We start from the raw sequence: 25,605 nt of genomic DNA on the forward strand, positions 1-25,605 counted from the left end.
CATGCGTTCTTGTAGCTAAGCTGCACCTCCTCTTCATATATTCCAATAAGTGGAGACGACAAGACAAGAGTAGATGAATCTCCGTGTAATGATTTCAATCCCAGTTCACATACCGCGACCAAAGATCTTGAGTTCGAGTCCCCTCTGGCGCGACTTTTAAATTTCTTTATTTAATACTGTTAATTTATCAAAAAAAAAAATTAAGGATATTTTCTAATAATCAATACTACCCTTTGCTTTATTTTATTTGACATCTAATCTAAATGGTTGGGTTCTATGCATCTTGATTCTTTTCCTAGTGAAGCATATGTTTCTGCGTTGAATCAAATGGGATCCAATGTCATAACAATTTTTAGGGTGTACCTTATACCCCCTCCTTTCATATGAAATGATCGATGAAACGAGTATCCAACTATTACATCATTATTATAATAATAAGTCTTTATAAAACATATATTAATAATATTGTTAATCATACTTAAATTATATTTTAATAACTTGATCAAGTTCTAAAAAGTTAGAGCACCTGCAATGGGCCCAAAATACAGGCGCGAGCCCTTCACCATTGCCGAGCCGAAGGGTCCCGCACCTGGTGCAGACCCACGCTCCGAGTGCAGACGGGAGAAGGGGATGGCGCATGCACCTCAACCGCCAATTTCAACCTTTTTAATTAAAAATAATAATAATAATAAAAAATAAAAAAATAAATTTCAAAATTTGGACGTTGCCAAATTATGGTCGTTGGGCCTTTTTTGTTTTGTTTCTAATTTTTTTTATTCTTCTTTCTTCTATATACATCACATGTCTCCAATTTTATTTTACATCTTTTCTTCCATCCTCTATCTCTTCTTTCATTCTATATCTCTTCTACCTTTGTTCATCTTGTTCTCTTAATTTTTTTTAAAATAATGGAAAGAGATTGGAGAAAGTTTTGGAGCCAATTCCCTCAAAATCCTCCTGGCGAATCCAATGCATCCGCCCAAGGATTCGCGCCATTTACGTAAGAGTCCAATGCCTTTCAAACGCAAGCCCTCAAAGGAATCAAAACGCCCGATTTGCGGCGGTGACCGACGTGGAGGAGATAGCATCTATGCCAGCCAACACCAAGCAAAGAGGTTCATACTCTTCGAATGAAACGATACTCATATGTCGTTTGTATCTCGAGCACACATGCGAATCCATCAAAGGGATCGACCAGAAAGTAGCTCGGTATTAGGGCGCCATATGCAAAATCTACAATGCTCAACGGCCCCAAGGCACCATTCCACGCAACATCAAACAAATCAAGTCGCACTTCCAACGTGTCCAAAAAGAAGTGAGGTGGTGGGAGGGCATGTACAAAAAGTGTCGGGATAATTGGGTATCCGACATGAGCGATGAGCAAATCATGGAGCCGGCTGAAACAATGTTTATTGCCGAGTATGGTGCAAAATTTAAGTATCCGTATGCATGGAGGCTACTGCGTGAATCTCCAAAATTTGCGAGTATTGGGCCCCAAGGCCAAAAGGCGGCGAAGAGAGACAAAGGCAAAGGGAAAAAGAAGGCGGAGACGTCCGACAACAATTCTCGAGCTCTCGGGTACATGGAGGAGATGGTGAAGGTCATGGGACAATTCTCTCAAGCTTAACGGGACCTCGCCGATAGCATGTTGATAAGTAGGGACACCTCTCAAATGAATCCCGAGGAGTTGACGTTTCACTTGGCCAAGGTGGCGGAAATCAAACAACGCAACAATCTCCCATAGATTCTAGAATTTTATTTTATGTTTTTTTTAAAAGTAATTTAGGACTTTATTTTAAATGTATCGCAATTTTAATTTTCAATCAATGTAGGGTTAATTTTAATATTTAATTGTGTTTTAGTTGTTTTAAATCTAATGAAAATTTAAATTGAAAACTACAATAAAAATAAATACAAAATAAAAATTAAAGTTAGAGAGTCAACGGGTGGGCTCTTCCATTGTGGAGAGTGAGCTCAAAAATATGGGGACCACATTTTTGAGCCCACCCTTGGATCTTCATTGTGGATGCTCTTAATTATATGCCATAATTTCAAATTTATTATGCTTTTAGTAGCGAATTTTTAACTACGCCATCCGTCCACAATTTAAATTCCCACTTTGGTGCGGGCACGGAGACTAAGAAAGCTGAAAATGTGATGTGGATGAAATATAAGGATAGTTGACTAAAGTGATAAATGTGTTGTGAGTGGGTCCACTAATGATAAAGTGTAGTAAATATAGAATATAAAAATGATAAAAGTGTTTTAAACTGTAGTAAATATAGGAAAAGAAAAAGAGTAAAAAAGTACAAAAAACAGAATAAGGCTTTAATTTGTGGACAAAAATTTAAGAGCAAGTAGAGCTTTAAATTGTGGACGGAAGGAGTATTAAAAGTTAAATTAAATGCTGTAAAATGTTGAATGTTGTGAAAAGGAAAATTAAATGTTTTAACTCAAAGATTTATTAAATTTGAAGTGAGATGAAATTAATTTTTATACTAAATTAATTTTAAGCGGTGTTGAAGATTGTCTATGAAAAATTCACGCATGGTGCAAAACTAACCAATCACATTATAGAAAAAATGTATGCATTTGTATATTCCAAGAAAATTCATAATTAGTAACTTTTTTGTTTGGGGGGCTAAATATATTTATTATCAATATTCAGGTGACGACCAAACGGTGCATGTGTAAATAAAGTGATAGCACTATCTTTGAATTTACTTGTTCATTCATAAGTCCAAGTTTGTACTTTTTTTGTTTGTGTCTAAATCTAGATCAAGCTTTTTTTTCGCTTTATTTTTGCTTGTTTTGTGACTTGGACACGATACATTGATGAAACAAGACATGGAGTGGAGGAAATGGGCAATATGAAGAAGCTGATTTTTCGATAAACTTTTAAAACATAGCAATGCTTCATCTCCATCATAAGTAAGATAAATGCAAAAAAATAGTAACGCTTCGTCTCCATCAAGATTTAAATTTATTCGATATTATTTAAAAACATTATAAGATGATTTTATCCTTTTTTTTTTAAATCAAATCAAAACACCAGCAATATCCTCGATAACACTAGACCTCGCATTTGTTTGTGCATCGTACATCACCTTTTTCTGAATCTAATTGTATGAGGCAGGCACAATCCCCAATATTAATATCAAACTGTTGTGTTGCGAAGCAATTATACGAGGCACACTCTGCGTCGCTGTCACACGCAGGTCCTTCAACAATAAAAGGAATTAGTATATTAAGAATTAAATTCAACATGAAGCATGACACAGTTCTTTTCGACACGAAAATTAAGAAATTGGTATTTTGTATGTTAAGTGTGATAGGTGAAAAAGTGAAAAAGTGAAAAAGTGAAAAAGTGAAACGACGTCGTTTTTGCCATTGCATTTATAAAAAATAGAATATAAATTACATTGTGGCATCCGGCGAGTCACAACACGTTTTTGGTGATCGAAAAATAGATGCGGGATATATTTGATAAAAACCTGATAGTTTGACGGTTTAGAGAACATTTTGAAAGTTTCAGGGTATTTTTGATAAAGCGGGTATACTTCAGGGGTTTTCATGATATTTACCCTTATTTTTTTGATTTCTCGGGTGAATGATTCTTTTATTCCACTTAAGTCGGCTCTTCTTCAATATCTCCAACATCGATGCTTGGTTGGGTTTTTTGGATTGCATTTGCCACAATATTGAGATTTCCCCGTTGATCGAATTTTATAGACTTGAGCATTGTCATGAAGTCGGCTCTTCTTCAATATCTCCAACATCGATGCTTGGTTGGGTTTTTTGGACTGCATTTGCTACAATATTGAGATTTCCCCATTGATAGAATTTTATAGATTTGAGCATCGTCATGAAGCGAATTTCTGTGTACGCTTGTGTGCTTAATCCTCTATAGTATGTGGAGTATGTTTTACCCTGTGAAAATATATAATTGTTAGAATTACGTAATATCAAATTTTGTAATATGAACTATTTAAATTATAGTAAGAAATCTTAATTTACCTCTTTGATTGAAGAAATATATTCATCCACAGAGCATCCTACATATACCTTGCTCGACTTTCTTTGATAATTGGATTTAATGAAAAAAAATTTAAATTATAAATACTTTCATTTGCAAAAATGCTTAATGCAAATCATTTCATGCTCAACTCATATAACAAGTAATTACACTTAAAATAATAATAATAATAATAATAATAATAATAATAATAATAATAATAATAATAATAATAATAATAATAATAATAATATTCTTATGCAATTTCCATTTTTTTTCTCTTTAAAATAATAAATAATCAAACTTAAATATAAAGTCTTATTAATTAAAATAAAATATGCAGCCCAAAAATTTAATCAATATGTAGAAGCCCAAACTTTAATTAAATCAACCCAAGACATATATATAATTCGCAGCCCATGCTTTAAAATAAATAAAAATGCAGCCCAACAGCATTATAAAAAAAATCAGCCCACAACTAAAAGCCCAAACCTATTTCCATTTTTTTAAAACAAACCCACCCCCTTCTTCTTCAACATTTCTCACGCATACACACACTCACAGGTACTGATTGAAGAAAAATAAGCAAACACACAAAAGCAAGAGAGATATTAATGGTGCTAAAACCTAACTAGATCTATTACATATAACTTCGAAGTTGGGCCCCGCCAATCTCTGCACTAGTGCTTCGTTCTTACTCGGAAGCCTAACTTGAACATGAAATGGAAGATCTTCCCCTTGTAATTCCACTTGTTCCTCTACGATCTCCTTTGCACACATCACAGCAGATTCGCCACAAAACTCCATCCATATCTTTTGCAGCGTCGGTACGTCTCCAATTTGAGTAGGGATCTCCTTCAACTCATCCATATAACGAAGATGAAGCTTCTCAAGGCGTGGAAAGATGGAGTTCGATTCCGCAGTCCAATGCTTCAAACTGGAACACCGATACAATTCCAAGTATTTGAGGGAAGGGAATTGGCCTTCAACCATTTCCCACTTGCCTGTTCCAAAGCACCCGTACCACAACTTGAACTTCTCGAGAAGGGGCAATGCACCTATCTTTTCAAACATTTTTTCCCATTCAAAGTCCTTTTTCATGTTAAGAGTCAACTTCTTGAGGCTTTGGGGAAATGTGAGCACATACGGAGCAGCTCTAAAATCATTCGAACAATCTACGCGGAGGGATTCCAATTTACACAGATGCTTGATATTGTTCAGACAATAATAATCATATTGCTCGATTCCCCCTCTCCCAACATAATTTATCCCCAATTTTTTGATATTGGGAATTCTCTTAACCACCTCTTCACTGCACTTGAAATTTGCTATTCCCTTAAGCACCAGTAGATTCTCCATGACGACGACATCATCACTCGAAGGTTCTGGAAGATAAAATCTTCCTTCAGTCATTTCAATATGCCTAAGTTGTGGCATTCTCCAAATCTCAGCCGGTGCAGTGAACTCCTCAAAACAAGAAACAATCAATATGTGCAGATTCCAGAGGCGAGTAAACGAGGTAAAGATTGAGGACATGCTACCAACATCAACAGCAAGGTGGCGCAAGTTAACATACTGAGACGCAAGTAACTCCTTAAAACAAGAAACATTAAGACTTTCTGTATGCGGAAACTTTCTGTATGCATAAAATGTTCTAAGCAACCCCGAATTCTTAATGTTCACTGATAATGGAACGAGGTAAAGATTGAAGACATTCCCATCTTCACTGATAATGGAACGAGCACATGACAAGTCGTCAAGGACTTTCTTCATTGGCGTGTTCCTGGGTATAACAACGCAGCGTTGACTACTCATACCTCGAGGACTAGATTGCCCTATCACATGATAGAACCCATCTTTCTTGCTCTGGTTCAAGCATAAATCCCTCAACAAATCATGAATTTTGACAAATTTTATGTTTCCTGTAGACCCCACTTCACCAACTAGAATGAGATTTCTATCAACCAAGTCCTTTAAGAACTCTATGGCAATAGTTTCCAAACTTTTGCCATTCATGGGTTTTAAAAATCCTTCAGAAACCCATAGCTTCACGAGTGTTGAGACTCTAACCAAATCATCCTCCTCAAACACTCCCATATACAAAAAACATGGCTTTAAATAAACTGGCAAATGATTATAGCTCATTTTCAACAGTTTCATGCAATTCTTCTCATTCTCCAAATTCACTTCTGAAGCTAAGTTCTGACTAATTGATTCCCAAACTCCTAGAGTGTGTTCCCTATTTTTCAAAATACCCCCAACTACAACAATTGATAAAGGAAGTCCTCTGCAATTCTCTACTATTTTCTTTCCAATTTTCTCTAACTCATGAGGGCAACTTCCAACCCCAAACACAGTTTTTGAGAACAGTTCCCAGCTTCTAACCTCATCTAAGAAATCCATTTGAAGGGTATAATTGTTGTTCAATTGGGAACTCAAGTGTGAAAGCCTAGTCGTCACTATTATCCGACTATAATTCCCATTTTCGGGAAAGAAACGTTGTATCCTATCCCATGCATCGATGCTCCACATATCATCCATCACAATAAGAAACCTTCTACCTGACAAATACTGGTAGAGCTCTAATTCTAGATCATCTTCACTCTTTTGACTCAGTTGTTCCTTCCTTTTGTTAGTGGCTTGAGAAACAAGTTCACAAAGAATTTCCCTTGTGTTGTATTGTTGAGAAATAGTAGCCCAAGCACAAACATCAAAACGCTGCTCAATAATTTTCTTCGAATAAACAGTTTTGGCAAGAGTGGTCTTACCTATCCCGCCCATTCCTGTGATCGGGATGACTTGGCGTTCGCGTTGGTCGGAAACGAGCCTTTCCAAGATTCCATTCACGACACCCTCGGACCACACCACCATGCCACTATTGTTCTTCTCAGTGGAAGAAGAAGCAGAGATGAAGCTACGCCGCTTATCATGGATCACCACCTTCTCTGTATTCCTCTGCATCGCCAAACTCTTGATCTCATCCATTTCCTGTATCACATTTTGCACATCTTGAAACAAGTTCATCTCTTCATCATCATCATCATGATTTGATGAGACAGTTTTCGGATCCTCTGGATCTGCTTCGTCGGAAACAGGAGAGTTATAAGCTTCTCTGGATCTGCTCAGCTGAATCTTGGCCACGATATGAGATTCGATGGCGTCTTCAGCTGCATAAGCTGCATCTGCAATACGCATCTCCAAGGGATCTGGTTCGTCGGAAACAGGGGAGTTATTAGCTTCGAGAAACTCCTGCAAGAACGTGATAATTTCAGTGAGGGATTGAACTTGTTGTTTGTTGAGAGAAATCGGAGGGGAATGATGGCGCTCGAGTTTGTCTATGATATGCATTAGAGAAACCAAGGCTGCGTAGGCCGCCATGATCGATATCAGTTGAAGGGAAACAGAGTATAATTATTAGAATTTTGGACAAGAATTTGATAGAATCTTAATTTAGCTTCTTATTTATACTAACATAATGGCTAGCAACTCAGTCTTAATTGGTCATATTTTAGGCGACATATCTTATCATAGCAGTTGGCAATAATGTGAAAGCGGACGGTTGGCAATAATGTGAAAGCGAATGGTTGTGATAATAATTGAGGAGATATATATAACCATTGACTTACAGATTCTCCTTATTTCAATGGCATGCTCCAATGGATTGCCTCAGCAATGCGATGCTACAATTAAACCCTTATTGCGAAAATAGTTAGAATTATTTCATTGAATCTATAAACCAATTCTACTGAAATTATAAATTAATTCTACCGAAATCTATAAATTATTCACGATACTTGTTTAGTGTAGAATTCAACGCAATTACTTTGTAGGATGATTAATCCAATTTTGGAGAGAGAAATAATTATCCAATTTAATCGATAATTATTATTTTATAAGTTTTTTTTAAAAAATATAATCGTTAACAAAGAATAATTTTATTTTAATTTTTTTATATTCAACAATCGAAATATCAATCGTTAAATATTATTTTTATTTATTTTATTGACTAATTCACAACTGAATAATTTCATTGGCTAACATAATTGATTTAATATTTTATTTTACGAAAATAATAACGACAGATTATTTGATTGTTAAAATAGTATTTACTTATTTTATTATTTTTAACAAAAATTAACTGCTAATAATGGTCTTTTTTATTTCTATTTTTTTGTTTCAATTGACGATCGAATATTAGTTGATTAGTATTACTACAACCTCTGTCTTAGCTTTTAGTATATATTTGAGAGTGACGCGAGTTTTAATTAAATGACTGTGTGTGTTGTAAGTGAAATAAGGGTCTCATCTTTTATGTGAGTGTTAAAATAATTAAAGTGGAGCAAGAGTCCCACCTACTTTTACTAAAAATAGAAATAGATACCAAAATGTGGGACAACCAAAAAGGAAAGATGGATACTAAAAGTTGGGAGAGAGAATATTTTTTTAAGAAATACTAGCATTTGCCCTCCGTACAATGCACGGGAAATATTTTTATATTTCTATATTTATTTAAAATTGATACTAACTCAATTATGATATTTATAAATATAATAAAAAATTAATTTTAACTAAATATATTTGAGATGAATAATGAAAAAGAGGGCCCAACCCTCTCACTTGAATTTCTCTGTCAAGCTCTCTCTCTCTCTCTTCTCCGGCAATACATTATTGCCACAGCCACAGCCACCACCACCGCCACTGCCGTGCGCACCTTCATCAAAGTTTTGGGCTATTCCAGGCGACTCACCTGTTGCTTTCTTCTCAATTTCACGAAGAAGATATCTAAATACCGCTGAAACACCAACTAGGAAATAAAGTTTTCAAAAGTGAGGAATATGCTTAGACCAAGTGTGTGCATTTTCACCAATTGTTTTGGAAAAAATTAAGTCTGAAAATGATGACTTCATGACTCCATCCTTACATCCATAAAGAACAATTATTCGAATTTTACAAATCTCTAACCTGAAAAGGAGTATCTATATTGTCAAAAGAGCAGCTTAACACGACCGCTTCACACGAACTTGAAAGCTATATCCGAACTTCTTCAAGTGAATATTATTTTTCGTGAGAAATGATAATAACCAATAAGTTGGAATAAATCCATGAATAAGTTTCTTGAAAAATACGAATAGCCGTAACTCAGCTAATTGATGAAATTTTCGACCTCTCTAAGACTCGAACCCAAGTTTAAATGATTATTTTGCATTATAAAAGTCTTATTCGTAGATTTAATTGACTTATTCATATCAATTAATTCTCATTCTTATGAAAGATAGTATTTTTAGTGGAGAATTCTTATTGTTAGACACTGAAAATTCTTTCACTCGATCTATAAATTAGTTACACTGAAACTATAAATTAATTGTACGGGATTTTATAAGTAATTCAAGGTACTTATTAAGTATAGAATTCAGTACAACTATTTTATAGGTCCAGCGCAATTAATTTATAAGTTAATTTTTGTTTTTGTTTTCAAAGAAAATCAATAATAATTTCTTACAGTCCTCACAATAACATATTTTTATATTATTGCAATTTGGTTAATATCACATTCTATCTCAACCTTTCATTTTACTTTTTTATGTCTATTCCAACTTTTAAAATTTATCTATTTTATTCTCAAGTTAATATTAAGGATTTTTTGAACTCAAAATTTATAAAGGCTCTTGAAGCTCATGTTCTGTATGATCACATTTTCAATTTTAGCTTTGGACATTCGGTAACAAAATAATTGAATAAGAATTTTTTTGGAACGGAGAAACATACATTCGACAATAATAATTGAAAATAGGAGTAACCTATATCATGGTCTTCAAACTACATCAATCAATTTTGAGTTCAAAATTCTCTATATTGTTATGACTTATGAGGATTGGAGGATTGGATTGATATGGATGATGATGAAACCAGCTAGGGATTCCCTTTTTGATAAGGAAAGCCCTAATAAGATGTTTCAGGCCCATTTAAGGCCCAAATATATAAACTATAAACAGACACAATTATAAATAAATTAATATATTCAATTTATTTTAATATTATCGTAAGTTTAAAGTCACACTTGCAGAGTTTATCAGAGTTGAGTATTATAAGCATTTTTTTTTGTCAAGTAAAACCTCTTCTTCAAATTACATTGAAGAATAAAAAAATGGCTCTTGCACGAATGCATGTATTGATTCATCAAAGTAGAAATTTATTTGAAAATGAAACATATATTCTGATAATCAATACTACTTCTTCCCTTATTGTATTTGTCATCTAATGTGAATGGTTAGTTTTTATGCATCTTGATTTTTTTTTTTCAAGCGAAGCATGTTTTTATGTTGAATAGATGAGATCCAATGTTTTAACTAATAAAAATTAAATTAAATGATAAAAAATAATTATCTACCTTAATCAAGTGGAATAAACACTAATTAATAATAATTGTAGAAAAAAAATGATGAAAGAAAATAAATAAATAATAAAAAAAGATTGAGAGTCATGGGACATAAAATTTGGTACAGTGGATCTTAAGTGATATTGAATACTACTTTCTACCGAAAATTCACTCATCATATAGAATTAACTTATTACTTTATTGCAAAAGTTATTCATCATCGGTCGAAACATACAGCCAATTATTCAATTAAATTGAATTATTTTATCAATCATATATTACCATTCAAATCAAACACCTCGTTACAATTTTTCACAATCACAAGGGATGAGGAGTAAAATAGCAGCCTTGCCTTAGTGGGCTAAAGCCCAATAAAAACCATAAAAGAAAAGACCCAAGTCTAATTAGAATGAGAAAAGTGAGCCCAACCCTATCATTTCTCTCTCAATCTCTCTCTCTCTCTCTTCTTAATTTTGGAGACACCGCCTCCTTCTCTGGCGACACTAGTTAGTCGCTGCACATTATAGTAATGTGAAGTATTCTTGTAGTGTTTGTTAGCTTTGTTTTATTATATATTCTGCTTCTTTGCCTAAGATTAATTACCTTCCCACACTCTCTTAAGTAGTGAAAATGTGGGAAAGTGTTATAATTAGTATTGAAAGTGGTGAAAAAGTAAAAAATAAGAATAAATAAAATATTATTAGTGTTATGGTAGTTGTCCAAAAATGGAAAGAAAGAAAGAAAGAGGAACTAATTTGGAGGACATCCCAAAAAGAAAAAAAATGAATTTATTTCGGGACAGAGGTAGTAGTGAAGTAAATTAGATCTTAAGTTGACTTCTCCTACATAATTGTGTTGAGCTCATATTAACCAAGAACCATTAATGGTGTCCGCGTGGAAGCTTCAAACCCACCAAGAGTCAAAATCATACTACAAAGACTTGCTTTTGGGGTCTTCGTTGAAGCTTCAAACGCGCTATAAACACGCAGGAGATGGAGTAATTAAATGTCATGTGCATTTCTTGTTTGGTTACATAGAATTTGATATTGAAGCAGAGAGGAAGCATAGCATAGTGGGAAATAGGCCAATCGTTCCAATCCAGTAGATGAATTCTTCAAAATATACCCAAATTTCTTCTACAATATATTTGCAGCATTAGGGGAAAAAAAAAAAAAAAACATTATTACGTACTTACGTTAATTTGTTCATTTCAAATTAATGAATTTTAATAGTTTGCGCATGTGTAATTCTCACTAAATTTCAATCATATATGTAATATATTTATCTATTAGTATAACTTCATATATGGGATAGATTCAAATAGTACCCATATATTTTTCTTGAAGGAACCCAGCTAAAGACAAATGTATCCACTCGCGGTATTCAACTACTTTATTAAAACTTTGTGTCCTTTAGAAGTAGATACATTTTATTTGTTTTTGTTCGTTTAAATAAAATAATATACTCCCTTCGTCCTTGAAATGGCTTCCTCTTTGGGGACGGCACGAGTTTTAATGAAAAGTTGTAAAATGTATTGATGGTGGAGAAAAAGTGATATAATTATTATTGAAAGTTGTGAAAAGTGTAATGATTAGTATTGAGAGTATTGAAAAGTGTTATAATTAATACTGGGAGTGGTGAAAAGTGAAAAGTAAGAATAAATAAAGTATTGTTATTGGTTGGATAGTTTTCCAAAAATGAAAAAAAGAAAGAAAGAAGAAGTTATTCGGGGGACGTCCCAAAATGGAAAAAGATGAAGTTATTTCAGGAACGGAGGGAGTATATAATTTATTTTTGATAAATTTTATAATCATAATAAAATGAGACTCGTATTTCACTCACACCATATTTAACTATTTTATTAAAATCTATGTCGTTAGAAGTAGATACATTTTAAGTACTTGTAGGCAGGGGCGGATCCAGGAATTTACGTTGGGGGGGGCTGAATTTGTTGAACTACGACGTCTGAAAACATTTACACGGGGGTTCAGGGGCGGGAGCCCCCGAAGCAAATTTTTTTGAGCATTCCGTACACTTCATTTTCATGCATTTTTTTAACAATTACTTAATAAAATAGATAATTGTTCGCCATTCAATTAATTCAAACATCAAGTAGATTGAAAACATATAAAGACATACTTTTATGCATTTAAAAAAATTAACTATAGAATTGACTCAAATTTAACATTAAAAATTAACTAAGAAAGAAAAAAATTAACTTTAGAAATTGACTCAAATATAACATTAAAAATTAACTAAGAAAGAAAAAATGATAAAAATAGCATAAATGTAACAAATCAATGTGTTAAGGAATTAATATTGATAGTTGAATACTATAAACAATGTATCACTATAGTTTTTCTTGTATTTCTTATTTATATACACATATATATAGATATTAAATAAAATAAAATATATATCTATATTAAAAAAATTCAAAAATTGAGAGGGGGCTGAAGCCCCCCCTTGGATCCACCACTGCTTCTAGGTGTATCTCTGGCCAGCTCCTACACAATCCTCACAACACTGTGAAGGCTCTCTTCAAGGCTTTAAATGCGGTAAATGAGAGGAATTATATAGTTATGTGTATTTGGAGGCATATTTTATAGTTATGTATAAAACTAGAATTGATTGAAAGTTTTTGTATGTAGGTGCAACGAACCCATTGAAATTTGCAGTTCCTTAAAATTTAATTAATTGCACAATATTCATCAAATTTCCTCTTGAATTGAATAACATGCTAGTTTTTTGAGATGATTGAATAACATAGGTCTAGCAGATTTTTCTAAAATAAGACACTTTTATAATAAGTATAGATTATAGATACCAAACATATGATTTGTCTTGCTAAAAATAAAAATAATTAAAAATAAGCAAAATATAAGTTATAAGGAAAATCATGTGTTTTTGCGAGGCAATGTGGGAAAAAAATCTATGCATTTTTTTTTCTTTTGATTTAAGACGAGAGAATTGAGAATTGAAGTCTAGTTATTTAGGTTAGTAATTACTTAATTTATTAGTAAAATAAAAAGAAAGCCATGTAGAAGAAGGAAAAGAGAGATATTGAAAATTAATCACTCAAATTAGTATTCCCACAATTGAATTCCTCATCACATCAAACTACCCCCATTTCACAACGGATTTCCTAGAGGATGACAAAGAGCATATTTTATTCATTTTAATTTTTTTGTTTAAATATTTATAAATTTAAACGACTTCAGGTAGTAAGCAGGTATCACTATACGAGTTTGGGAATAGGACAAGTAATAAAATTATTTTTTAATCAGATATGAGATGAGTGTGATTATATAAATTCTAAACACTACAAAAAAAGCAGAGATTACCGACGGCATTCTGTCGTCGGTAATAAAAATTAATCATGCTTAATATAATTTAAAATTAATCATGCTTCATATAATTTATTTATAAACTAAGCCAATTAAAAATTAATTAAATAGATCTAACAAATAAATCTATTTAATTAACGTAAATACATAAATAAATTCATAAATAATTAAATAAATAAATAAGAGAAGTGTACGGTGGTAGTTTCCGGCGGGGTGTCGTGAAGAAGACGGCGAAACGGGGTCGTCGAACTACAAGGAAGAATATAAGTGAAAATTAAATAATTATATATATAATTAAAATGAGATAGATCTAGAGAGAGAGAGAGAGAGAGAGAGTTACCTGGGCACGGCGGCGGCGGGTGGCGACCGGAGAAGGAGAAGCAGCAGCAGCAGCAGGGGAGAGCGAGGGGGGGGGGGAGGGTCTGTGTGCGGCGCAAAACTGAAAAAAGAAGGGCTCCGCGTGCCCTATTATTAATTCATTACCGACGACAATTGCCGTCGCTAATTAGCGACGGTAAAACGCCGTCGTTAACTGTATAAAATTAAACATATAATGCGTATAAAAAAATTACCGGCGGCGTCGTCGTCGCTAATTAGCAACGGCGATTTTGCCGTCGGTAATTGGCTGGTGATTGCAAAAGGGCGGGTCGCCTGAAATGCCGCCGCCGTGCCGCCGGTAATTACCGACGGCAAAATCGCCGTCGCTAATTGTCGTCGCTATTTACACGTTTTTTTTGTAGTGAAACATGCTTCGTAAATTGTATAATTTCCTAATTTATGAAATTAGATGACATGAGTTTTAAGAAATGTTTAGTTGATAGTGTGTTGAATAGAGAAAGCTATCGACCACTTTTGAATTGTGGAGTTATTATTTGTAGAGAAAGGTATCAGCCACTTTTATTATTTATACTAGGTATTGTTAATATTTACTTTGCAATGTTTTAATTTTCTATAAGACAGATAATCAATAATTGTAACAACTTATATTTGACTTTTTAGATATTTATAGGCTTAAATGAGTTTGAGAAAAATTAGCGGATATTACTATACGTGTTTTGACGAGAACTGGTAGTAAAAATACTTTTGACTTGGGTTTGCGACATGACTGATAGATAAATTCTAAAAAAGATTTCGTATAATGTATAATTTCTACATTCATTATAAATTAATTTTTAATCTTTTATAATTTATTCTATTTATTATAAATGTATACTTTGTAATGTCTAGAAACAGACATATTGATTGTAAACTTTTATTGAGTTAGATAATCAATAACTATAACAGTCTATATAATTTATTTAGATATTTTATAAAATTTAAATGTGTTCGGATAATTAATGGATATTATTATATATGTTTGGAAAGAGAGTTACTCTCTTTCATATGTTTTTCAGTTTGGACGGGCGAATAATTAAAATTACTTTTAAATCGGGTTTGACACGAGTAAAAATGTATAATTTTTAAAGGAGTGTATAAATTATATAGTTTTTATTATTCATACTATTTATTGTTAACACATACATATAGATGTTCAGGATCCATATTTATTTTTTGCAGAAGACTTCACTAATTGTATAATCTAAATAAAATATTATCTACATGCTTACATGAAATTTTCTCTATTTAAATTTTTTTATTTTTTATTATTTATTGTTAATGTTTATTTTGAAATGTTATGAGTTTTTATTGAGAGAGATAACTAATTATTGTAACAATTTATATTTGATTATTTAGATATTCAATAAATTTAAGCATATTCGGGTAATTAACATATATTATTATTATGAATTTAAAATGAGAATGAATAGTAAAATTATTTTTAATTGAGTTTAAAACAAATACGAGTATATAAACAAAATTCATAATTTGCAGATTGTATAATTATCAAATTTATACTTCAAATTATTAATAAAATTTATGTATAATAATTAATACCCGTCGAATTTCGACGGGCAACAAACTAGTTCTAATATATATCTTGAATTATACTCCTACTTACCTTTCATTTGCAAAAAAAATGATTCTTTTTTTAAAAATACCCTAGCTAGATAATTGTTGGGAACCTTGTGGAATATCATAACCCTTGTTTTGATGATACCAAAATTCATAGGACTTAACTGTAATAGACTAGAATTGTTTTGAACTCAAGTGTTAGAGTTCGTTTCTAGTTTAGCTTGCGGTGTCGAAGACTGAAGATTGAAGACTGAAGAACGAAGGACTGAAGACTGAAGACTGCAGATACCAACTGAAGTATCAGTTGAAGAATCAGTTGAAGACTGATTACTTAATGCGCGCAATGGACTGATACTAAACTCAAGTATCAGTTGAACATTCCTCCTAGGACTGATCTTCCAACGTTCAGAGGAAGCCACGTACTCACAAAGTACAGCCGCATTAAATGCAGAGATCTCAGGATATCCTTATCTCTGCAGAGGTCATTCCTATCTGGTGGTTACTTTTCAGAGACGTCACATCTCCTGTCCATCAAAGAGAGTCGTTTTCACCCAGACAAGGAACCTCGAAGATTGAAGCCTCAGCCCAAATTCGAATTGCTCTCCAACGGAAGAAATCTTGAGGACGATCTACGCCAACGGATCTATTCAAGAGTTCTCCTACAAATAGCGCTCGAGGATCACTTCAACCTTCACCGATTCAACGACATAAGCTGAAGCTCTGCCGAAATTGCTACTCAGCCTAAAGCTTAACCTCCCCAAAGCTTGAATCGAAGAAGAGAATTCCAAAGCCAAAATCAGTCACTGCTGATTACACATATTCTCTTAGACCTTAGGCAAATCTCTGTTTACCCAGAAGCCAAAGGTCAAACTTGCTTCAAAGAACTTGTTCTTTGTAAGTATAGTTGGCACTCGTTCAAACCTCCCCCCCATAAGAGTGTTTGAGTGTTTCAGAGTTCAGGAAGGTACTCTGACTCTGAGTGAGAAGTCTTAGCACGGGTTGTGCTGAGCAGAGAAATCCGACGCGAGTGAAGCGTGGGTACTGAAGAAGGGTTTTCTTCAGTGGTACGGTTGTGTGCACCCGGCAAGCACACGGTTTGGTTTTCAGTGCACATGTTAAGCACTTGTGGAGTGGATTGTTGGTCTGATCAACCAACCGTGAATGTAGGAAAGGGTTTTTCCGAACCACGTAAAAGTCTCTGTGTTGTTTACAGTTTTCAGTTTTACATTCTTACTTGTGTTATTTCAATTGATAAAACTGAACACTGATTAACTGCAAAGAGAAACTTAATAACCAACATCGTGCTCCACCGAGGCTATTACGAAACTAAGTTTAATTTTCGCTGCGTATGATATCAGTCTGACTGATCTATCTTCTGATAGTCAGGAAGAGTGTTATCATCTCTGTTTTAGCAAACACGACTGAAGCCCTTACTTGCATCAGTTAAGTTCCAGCAACTTAACTGATAACTCTTTACTGAAGAGCTTTCAGTATCAGTCGTCAACCCTGTTTGGTCAAAACTGATTTCTGTTAAACATGCGTCTGTGTTTGCATGTAAAGTTTCGTTTTGATCTCTGACTGAGATCCCTCTGATTGAGGAGTTTTAAAATAGCCCATAGGTGTATTCCCCCCCCCATACACCTATTCGAGACCCTCAGGACCTAACAATAATGAATTATCATGTAATAACTAAATATAAATAATAAAAATTAGTTATATACCCTAACTGGACGAAATAAACCTTGGTGAATAATATATTTTTTAAACAAATTACTAATATAGTAAACCAAGTGAAGTAAATTAGATCTTAAGTTGACTTCTCCTACGTAATTGTGTTGAGCTCATATTAACCAATTACAACCATTAATGGTGTCCGCAAAATTGTTTCTCAGCCAAAGCTTAATCTCTCCAAAGCTTGAATCGAAGAAGAGAATCCCAAAGCCAAAAATCAGTCACTGCTGATTACATAAATTCTCTTAGACCTTAGGCAAACCTTGTTTATCCAAAGCCTAGGTCAAACTAACTTCAGAGAACTTGTTCTTTGAAGTTTAGTTGGCAAGATTTCAAACCTCCATTCGACCAATAGAATCGAGTGTTTGAGTTGTAAAGGAGTTCAGGAAGGTACTCTGTCTCCGTGAGGTCCTAGTGCCAGTTCGTGCTAGGAGTGAGAAATCCAACAAGGTGTGTTGGTACTGAAGATTGGATCTTCAGTTGTTTCGGTTGTGTGCATCCGCAAGCACACGTTTCGGTTTGTTGTGCACCCGTAAGCACAAGCATCGGTTTGCAGTGCACCCGTAAGCACTTGCAGAGTGAAGTTGTTGGTCTGATCAACCGACTGTGGATGTAGGAAGTGTTTTTCGAACCACGTAAAAATCTCTGTGTTATTTACAGCTTTCAGTGTTACTTTCCTACTTGTGCTCTTACCTTTGATAAACTGAAAACTGATTAATTACAAAGAGAAACTTAAGACTAACAACGTGCTCAACACAAAGGCTATTGCGAAACAAAAGAATTTCGCTGTGTGTGTTATCAGTCTGACTGATCTATCATCTGATAGTCAAAAAGACTTATAACATCTCTGTTTTATCAAACTCGACTGAAGCTTTACGTGCATTAGTTAAGTTCTTGCGACTTAACTGATAACTCCTTATTGAAGAGTCTTTCAGTATCAGTCGTCAACTCTGTTTTGGTCAAAACTCTTTTTAGTAAACAGGTGTCTGAGTTTGTGTGTAAAGTTTCGTTTTGATCTCTGTGTTGAGATCTCGAAAATAGCCTAATATATATCATGAATTATACTCCTACTTACCTTTCATTTGCAAAAAAAATTGATTCTTTTTTTAAAAATACCCTAGCTAGATAATGAATTATCATGTAATAAACTAAATATAAACAATAAAAATTAGTTATATACCCTAACTGGACGAAATAAACCTTGGTGAATAATATAATATTTTTTAAACAAATTAGTAATATAGTAAACCAAGTGAAGTAAATTATATCTTAAGTTGACTTCTCCTACATAATTGTGTTGAGCTCATATTAACCAATTAGAACCATTAATGGTGTCCGCGTGGACCCACCAAGAGTAAAATCATACTACAAAGACTTGCTTTTGGGGTCTTCGTCGAAGCTTCAAACGCGCTATAAAGATGAAGTAATTAAATTTGGTGGTTGGTTACATAGAATTTGAGATTGAAGGTAGCATAGCATAGTGGGAAAATGGCGGAGGCAGCAGTGACATTCCTACTGGATAACGTGCAGAAGCTGCTGGTGGAGCAGATGCATCTGATATCGGGGGCGGAGAAGGAGCTGAAGCAGTTGCAGATCGAGCTGGAGTTGATGAACGCCTTCTTGATGGAGTATGCCGACAAGCGGGAGAAGGGTCGGGTCTTCATACAGTTCGAGAGGCAGATCAGGGAGGCCGTCTACGAGGCCGAGGACATCCTCGACGCCTGCCTCACCCAAAAGGCCCAATCCGGCGCCACCACCATTCGCAACTTCATGCATCTTCATGACTTGGCCGAGAAGGTGAACGAGCTTAGGCTGCAGCTCCAGCCTATATTTGATCGTGCCATTAAGGGCTTGAACGCACTCCCCATCGCCCATCCATCTGCTGCAACCCCCGATGACAATAAATTCAAAAAGGTATGCTCAAGTGATTTCATTATATATATATAGTAGTCCATTCCTTGAGAGTTTGTAACGTGATGCAGACACAATTGTTGAGAGAAGACAATGTAGTGGGTTTCGCAGACGAGGAAGCCACTCTGATGAAATACTTGAAGGAAAAAACAGAGCAGCTCGACGTGATCTCCATCGTGGGAATGCCCGGCCTCGGCAAGACCACTCTCGCCTGGAAAATCTACCGCGACCCCAAAATCCAATTCGAGTTCCCCACCCTGATTTGGGTGTACGTCTCTCAAGAGCTGAACGTGAGAGAGGTGTTCCTCACCATCCTCAAGCACTTCACCCGCAACGACATGTCCGGCAAGGGGGAATGGGAGCTGACCCAGCTGGTCCGCTCCCATCTCGACAAGGGAAGATTCCTGCTCTTCATGGACGACGTGTGGAGCGTCGAGGACTGGCGACGGATCGAGGCCGCCCTGCCCAAGAGCAACAAATTAGGCAAGGTGTTGATAACGAGCCGTCACGTGGGCGTCGCCACGCAGACGAACTGCAGCAGGGATCCCCACAAGCTGCGGTTCATGACCTTCGAGGAGAGCTGGGAGCTCCTGCAGTTAGAGGTGTTTGGTAAGAACAATCCCAGCCCCAAGGAGCTCGAGGGGCTGGGAATGCACATAGCCAGGCAGTGCGGCGGCGTGCCGCTTGCCGTGGTGGTGATCGGAGGAACCCTCGTCGAGAAATGCGACAACAAGAGAGATTGGGAGAAGATCTCCGACAGCGTGAGCATCTACGTGCAGGATGATAAGCGCACCGAAAGCATCATCTCCCTCAGCTACAACAACCTCCCTCATCACCTGAGGGATTGCTTCCTGTACCTCGGGATGTTTCCCGAGGATACGGAGATCAGCGCGTGTAAGCTCACGCGCCTGTGGATCGCCGAGGGATTCATACAGCAGAGGAGGGGGCGGAGCCTGGAGGAGGTCGCCGAGGACAACCTCGACGACCTCGTGGCCCGGAACTTGGTCATGGTCGAGAGGGCTAAGGCCAACGGCGACGTCAAGACATGCCGCGTCCACGACATGATCCGGGAGTTCTGCCAGAACGAGGCGTCGTTCGCGAATAAGAATCTGTTCCAGGAGGTGAAGAAGAGGCGCCACGGCGTGTTCGACCCGGCCGTCACGGAGATCGTCAAGCGCCGCCGCCTCTGCATCCATTCCCACGTGCCGGAATTCCTCCGCAGGAAGCCGAGAGGCCCCGGGGTCCGCTCGTTCGTCTGTTTCTCCAAGGAAACGATCGCGCTGCTGCCGGAGTATACCCCGTCGATCCCCGACGCCTTCCATTTGCTCCGCGTTGTCGACGCCACTCCGCTCAAGTTCACCAAATTCCCCCCCAAGCTCACCAAGCTGATTCATCTGAGGTACATCGCTCTCTCGGGGAACGAATTCAAGGCTCTGCCCGAGGCACTGTCGAAGCTGTGGAACCTACAGACCGTGAAAATCGACACTGCCTCGCGCGAGCTGGAGTTCAAGGTCGACATCTCGAAGATGATGCAGCTGAGGCATCTGAAGACGAAAGCAGCGATCAAGCTCAAGGAGGCGAGGGGCGAGGGCGGGGAGAATCTCCAGACGCTGAGCAGGCTGATGGCGGAGTGCTGCAACGAGGAGCTCTTCACACGGGCATCCAACCTCAAGAACCTCGGGATCCGAGGGGATCTCAACGCACTCGTCGACGCCACCTACCTGGGGAAGCTGGAGCGGCTCGAGAAGCTGAAGCTGGTGCACGACGTGTTCCCCTCCACCGCCGACAAGGCGCTGCATCGCGTGCCGCACTCGCACGGCTTCCCGCCCAATCTGAGGATGCTGACGCTCTCCTCCACCTACCTGGGGTGGCAGCACATGGCGGCGCTGGGGAGGCTGCTCAATCTGCAGGTGCTCAAGCTCAAGGAGATGGCGTTTAAAGGGACGTTGTGGGAGGCTCAGGGCGGCGGCTTCCCGCAGCTGGAGACGCTGCACATCGAGCGCACCGAGCTGGAGATATGGACCGCGGCTTCGGCTGAGCCGTTCCCGAAGCTCAAGAATCTGATACTCAAGAACTGCGAGAGGCTTCAAGAGATCCCGTGTGTGGTGGGGAAGGGGGAAAGCCTTCAGCTCGTCGATATTGAACGAGTGTCGCACACGCTGCTTCAATCTGCAAAGAAAATCGAGGTGGAAAAGCAACAAATGCAAGGTGGGGATGTGAGAGGTAGAAGGGCTGGTGGATTTAAGCTCAAGATTTCACCAGGGGATGCATCATCATCATCATCAACCACAAACTAATCCAATGGCTAGGTAGCTTTAAATATTAAACTATTTTTATGTTCTTCATTTCTCTCTCTCTCTCTTTTTATGTTGTTAAACTTTTGCTTGCAATGGCAATCTTGTGCATGTTGTTAAACTTTAGTAATCTATTTTTATTTTCTTCATTTTTGTTTTCTTTTTTAATGTTAAACTTTTGCTTGCAATGGCAATCATTTATATTACAAAATTTTATAATAATTATATATATTTCACATCATGAAATAGGCTTCATATACTATACAGGATTAAGCACACAAGCTTACACAAAAATGCGCTTTATGATGATGATCAAGTCTATACAATTTGATGACTTTGCAGTTGCTTACATTTTAATTAATTGCACAATTTTCATCAAATTTGCCTCTTGAATTGAATAACATAGTTTATTGAGATAATTGAATAACGATGTCTCATTATTATTAAAATAAAGTTTTATATAAAAAAGAAAAAGAAAAAACCGTGAAAGCACAAGGACGCAGACTAGGGGCCCGAGACTCGAGAAGGAGCTCGTTAAAAGAAAGAAAGAAAAAAAAAATCCAAAGGAGGAAACGCAGGAAGCCTAAACTTCAGCGTACAGAAACTCAATCGCAAGAATCGTCCATCTCCATTTCATCCGACCAACGTCCTTTGGAGATATTGTTCATAACACAGATACTAGCACTTCCGCTATTATCTATAACAAACTCGCTCGGCTTATAACCCATTTCCTGAGTCGACTCTTTATGCTGTCTTCCAAAGGTTGTGGGACGCGCAGACGCTCCATACCCTTTGGAGGACGTCCCCGTCGTTTAGGCGGTGCTTGATCAACAAGCAATTGCATTCCCTGGCTAACCTGCTCCTCTAACCGACTAATACGACTAGCAAAATCTGGAGTAGGAGAGTCTTTAACATTCTTCCCAGCCGGGGTCTCCATCTCAAGCTCCTCGTCCACCTCCTCGTCACTATTAGCCGGCTGAATAATCTCAGCCATCTCGCCTGATTGTTCCGCCGCCACCAAAGGGGCTAAGTTCCCAGACTGTTGCTTTCCCGTGGTCTGCTCCACTTGAGCACGCTCCGTCAGAGCAGACCTCACCTCAACAGCTTTAATAACTTGCAAATGATCCGGGGAATCAGTAGTATCTACCACCTCCAAAGCCTCAGTGTTAGCATGCAACACCGAAGCTTGCACCACCGCCTTCCCAACAGCATGCCATTCCGGTCCTTTGTCCCCATTTTCCACCTCATCTGTTGTCTTTCGCTGTGATTTGTCACCCTTGCGACATTTCTCTACCGAATGGCCCGTAATCTTGCATCGATGACAAAAAATAGGAATATATTCATAACTGAACTCCACCGGAAACTCGTAATCCCCTCCATCAATATTAAGCGATTCCGGCAAAGGCTTTGCCAAATCAATTTCCACCAACATACGCACAAAGTGTCCTACATCTTCAGTCATAGAGTTTCCATCAATTTTCAACGGTTGTCCAAGCCAACTTCCAATACCCGAAATAACTTCAGGATGCCAAAACTCCACAGGCAAATAATAAATCCGAACCCACGCCTGAGCGAGAGAAGAAGATTCCTTGTAGGGATTAAAGTAACGTACCCAATCACGTAACCGAAGCGATCCGACAGATAAATCCCATAAAAGATTAGCTTTGGCAGTGGCTTTATCCTCGTGTGACTGAAATCTAAGAGTATAGTAACCCTTTCCCATCGGCATCAAGTGCCAGGGAGAAGAAATTTTCCAAAGCGATTGAAGCTCCGCCTTTAATTCCCGAGATTGCCTCGGCTTATCGCCTTTATTCAACAAAAGTCTGCCTACAAGAGCATGCTTAAACTTATTCAATTGAGAAACCTGAATATCACGTGGTATAACAAGAGTACCCTGATCACCATGCCTAACCGGACGGAGGGCACGAAATTGATGCGCTGGTAAATCCGGCTGTCGAACCGTTGGAGGTGCAGTAATCCGAGCGTATGAAACGTTCTGTTGCTCAGCCGATTTCACAGAAATAGGTGCAGCGGGTACCACCGTGCTCCTAAGATTAACTTGAAAGTTATGCTTAGTAACCCCATTCAGAGAGGGTTTCAGTTGTCGTTCAAAATTTGCAGAAACCGAAGGGAGATTGAGGGCGCCTCTGTCTGCTGTAGGAGAGGCGGAAGCCATGATCGGCGCAGAAACGGCGCTGGAGCCTTCAACCTCACGCTGAGTAGCAGGATGAGGGAGCTTCTGAAGAGAAAGAACAGTCGGGGAGCGCTGCTGAAGAGACGCGCCCGACGTTCGTGGAGAAACGTTGCCGGAAACCTCCGCCGTCAACACCATCGGACTAGGGCTAGGTTTTTCGGTTCTCAAAGAGCGGCGCCATAAAACAAATGAATAACGATGTCTCATATGTGTACTATTTTGTTCAATATCTCAGGTTTATAAAGAAACAATATTATTTGTGGATAGATTAATCTCTTGAGCATTTGGGATGGCCAAGCTGTTATTTTTTAAATCGAGGTTATTTAATAGGGAAAACAAACGCATCAATGCCGGTGGCAAAAAGATGCTGAGAGGAGAACTACTTTGCTTTTCCTTTTGAAATGTGGAATCATAATTGCTGAAACTGAGGGAGCCAGGAGCATAATCAAATGAGTTTGGATCAATAAAATGCTTTTAGTTTTGCATAGTGGCCTATTTATAGTAAAATGTTGCTCGTGTTCCATCATTTTTCTTGATGCAGTTGCATATTTTAGTTGATTAATTATAGCACATGTTGATTGTGGTTTTAGGCTTATGCTCTCTCTCTCATGAATTGTGTTGAGGATAGGAAATAACGTTGATATGGGCACTTAATTTGTAAGATTTAGATTCCATTCCACAGCTTCACTTGGTGTAGTTCTGTACCAGCTCTTTTAAATATGTACTATTTTCCTTCAAATTATCATCAGAGTCTTCTTGATCCATTCATTGCATGCAGAAAATAAATCAAAGTGGTGTGTGAATGATATATAGACATTTCTCTATTATAGAGAGATGAACAACGACGTCAATACAAATAAATTACATTTCGACTGAATTATTTCAATTTAAATAAATGTAAAAGTTGATGCCATATTTGGATTCTAGCGAAAAAAAGACAAATGCATATCTGGAATGCATTTGTAAGTGATAGGACAATGAAAAGTATATATTAACAATGAAAACCACACATTAATCTTGTTTATTTAGTTATGTATTTAGTTATAACTTCAGTTTCTTCGGTATCACAATTGGTCGTGTTCTTGAAAATACTACTGCTTTATTGCTTTTGATAAGAAGGATACAATTTTCACAAAATAAGGCAAATAGCGCCAACATTCATGATTTTTTAATTACTCGATTCTCGTTTTTCCTACGACTTTTAAATTTTAGATAAAAATACATAACCTTTTGATTGAATCTGATTTTTCCCACGAATGTTAATTTCACCCAATTTAAACCCTATGTGGCACCTGGAAATTTAGGGCTGTAAACGAGCCAAGCTACTCGTGAGCTATTCGACGTTCGACTCGATAAAAGCTCGTTCGATAATTTAATGAACAACTCGTTTAGCTAAACAAGCTAAGCTTGAGCATGACGATGCTCGGCTCGTTAGCTCGTGAACAAGCTCGTGAAGTGATTTATCTTAAAAACATAAGATTATTCATTAAATGTCTTACTATATTTTATAGTATATGTAGTAATATTTGGATTAAGTATCTAATTAACATCATTTATTTACAAGAAAATAGTAAATATATTATATTTTTGTGAATAAAATTACTTATATATTTGAAAATTAACTTATGTATTAGGAAAATAACTAAAATTTTAAATAAAAATTTAAATTTAAAAAGCTCGACTAGGCTCGGCACTGTATTCGACTCGATTAAAACTCGATCGATAATTAATCAAACAGCTCGATTAGCTAAACGAGCCAAGCTTGAACAAGACACTATTCGGTT

The 25,605-nt window shown here is 36.9% G+C and overlaps 3 protein-coding genes across 5 annotated transcripts in view; 2 read left to right on the forward strand and 1 right to left on the reverse strand.

The window, feature by feature from the left end:
- LOC131016908 (uncharacterized) overlaps positions 1–25,605 on the forward strand; it is a 1,184,262-nt gene that overhangs the window by 1,075,862 nt on the left and 82,795 nt on the right. The window lies entirely within an intron of this gene.
- On the reverse strand, positions 4,643–7,393 carry LOC131015742 (putative late blight resistance protein homolog R1A-10). Its single transcript, XM_057944164.1, has one exon. The coding sequence runs from the start codon at positions 7,391–7,393 to the stop codon at positions 4,643–4,645; it is 2,751 nt and encodes a 916-aa protein (XP_057800147.1).
- LOC131016819 (putative late blight resistance protein homolog R1A-10) lies at positions 18,885–24,585 on the forward strand. 3 transcript variants are annotated; one of them, XM_057945571.1, is made up of 3 exons: positions 18,885–19,336; positions 19,405–21,642; positions 24,057–24,585. In XM_057945571.1, exons 1-2 carry the CDS (start codon positions 18,911–18,913, stop codon positions 21,628–21,630), a joined length of 2,652 nt encoding a protein of 883 aa, XP_057801554.1. In that variant the 5' UTR covers positions 18,885–18,910; the 3' UTR covers positions 21,631–21,642; positions 24,057–24,585. The 3 variants fall into 3 exon arrangements, with proteins under 3 accessions (XP_057801554.1, XP_057801555.1, XP_057801553.1); XM_057945572.1 differs by having other exon boundaries at positions 24,152–24,585; XM_057945570.1 differs by lacking the exon at positions 24,057–24,585 and having other exon boundaries at positions 19,405–21,776.

This window comes from Salvia miltiorrhiza, chromosome 3 (genome assembly GCF_028751815.1).
Source record: "Salvia miltiorrhiza cultivar Shanhuang (shh) chromosome 3, IMPLAD_Smil_shh, whole genome shotgun sequence".
Lineage (NCBI taxonomy): Eukaryota > Viridiplantae > Streptophyta > Magnoliopsida > Lamiales > Lamiaceae > Salvia > Salvia miltiorrhiza.

Coding starts and splice junctions, on each gene's coding strand:
- LOC131016819 (XM_057945571.1), top strand. CDS start 18,911: ATGGCGGAGGCAGCAGTGACATTCCTACTGGATAACGTGCAGAAGCTG. Junction 19,337..19,404: donor ATGACAATAAATTCAAAAAG/GTATGCTCAAGT, acceptor AACGTGATGCAG/ACACAATTGTTGAGAGAAGA.
- LOC131015742 (XM_057944164.1), bottom strand. CDS start 7,393: ATGGCGGCCTACGCAGCCTTGGTTTCTCTAATGCATATCATAGACAAA.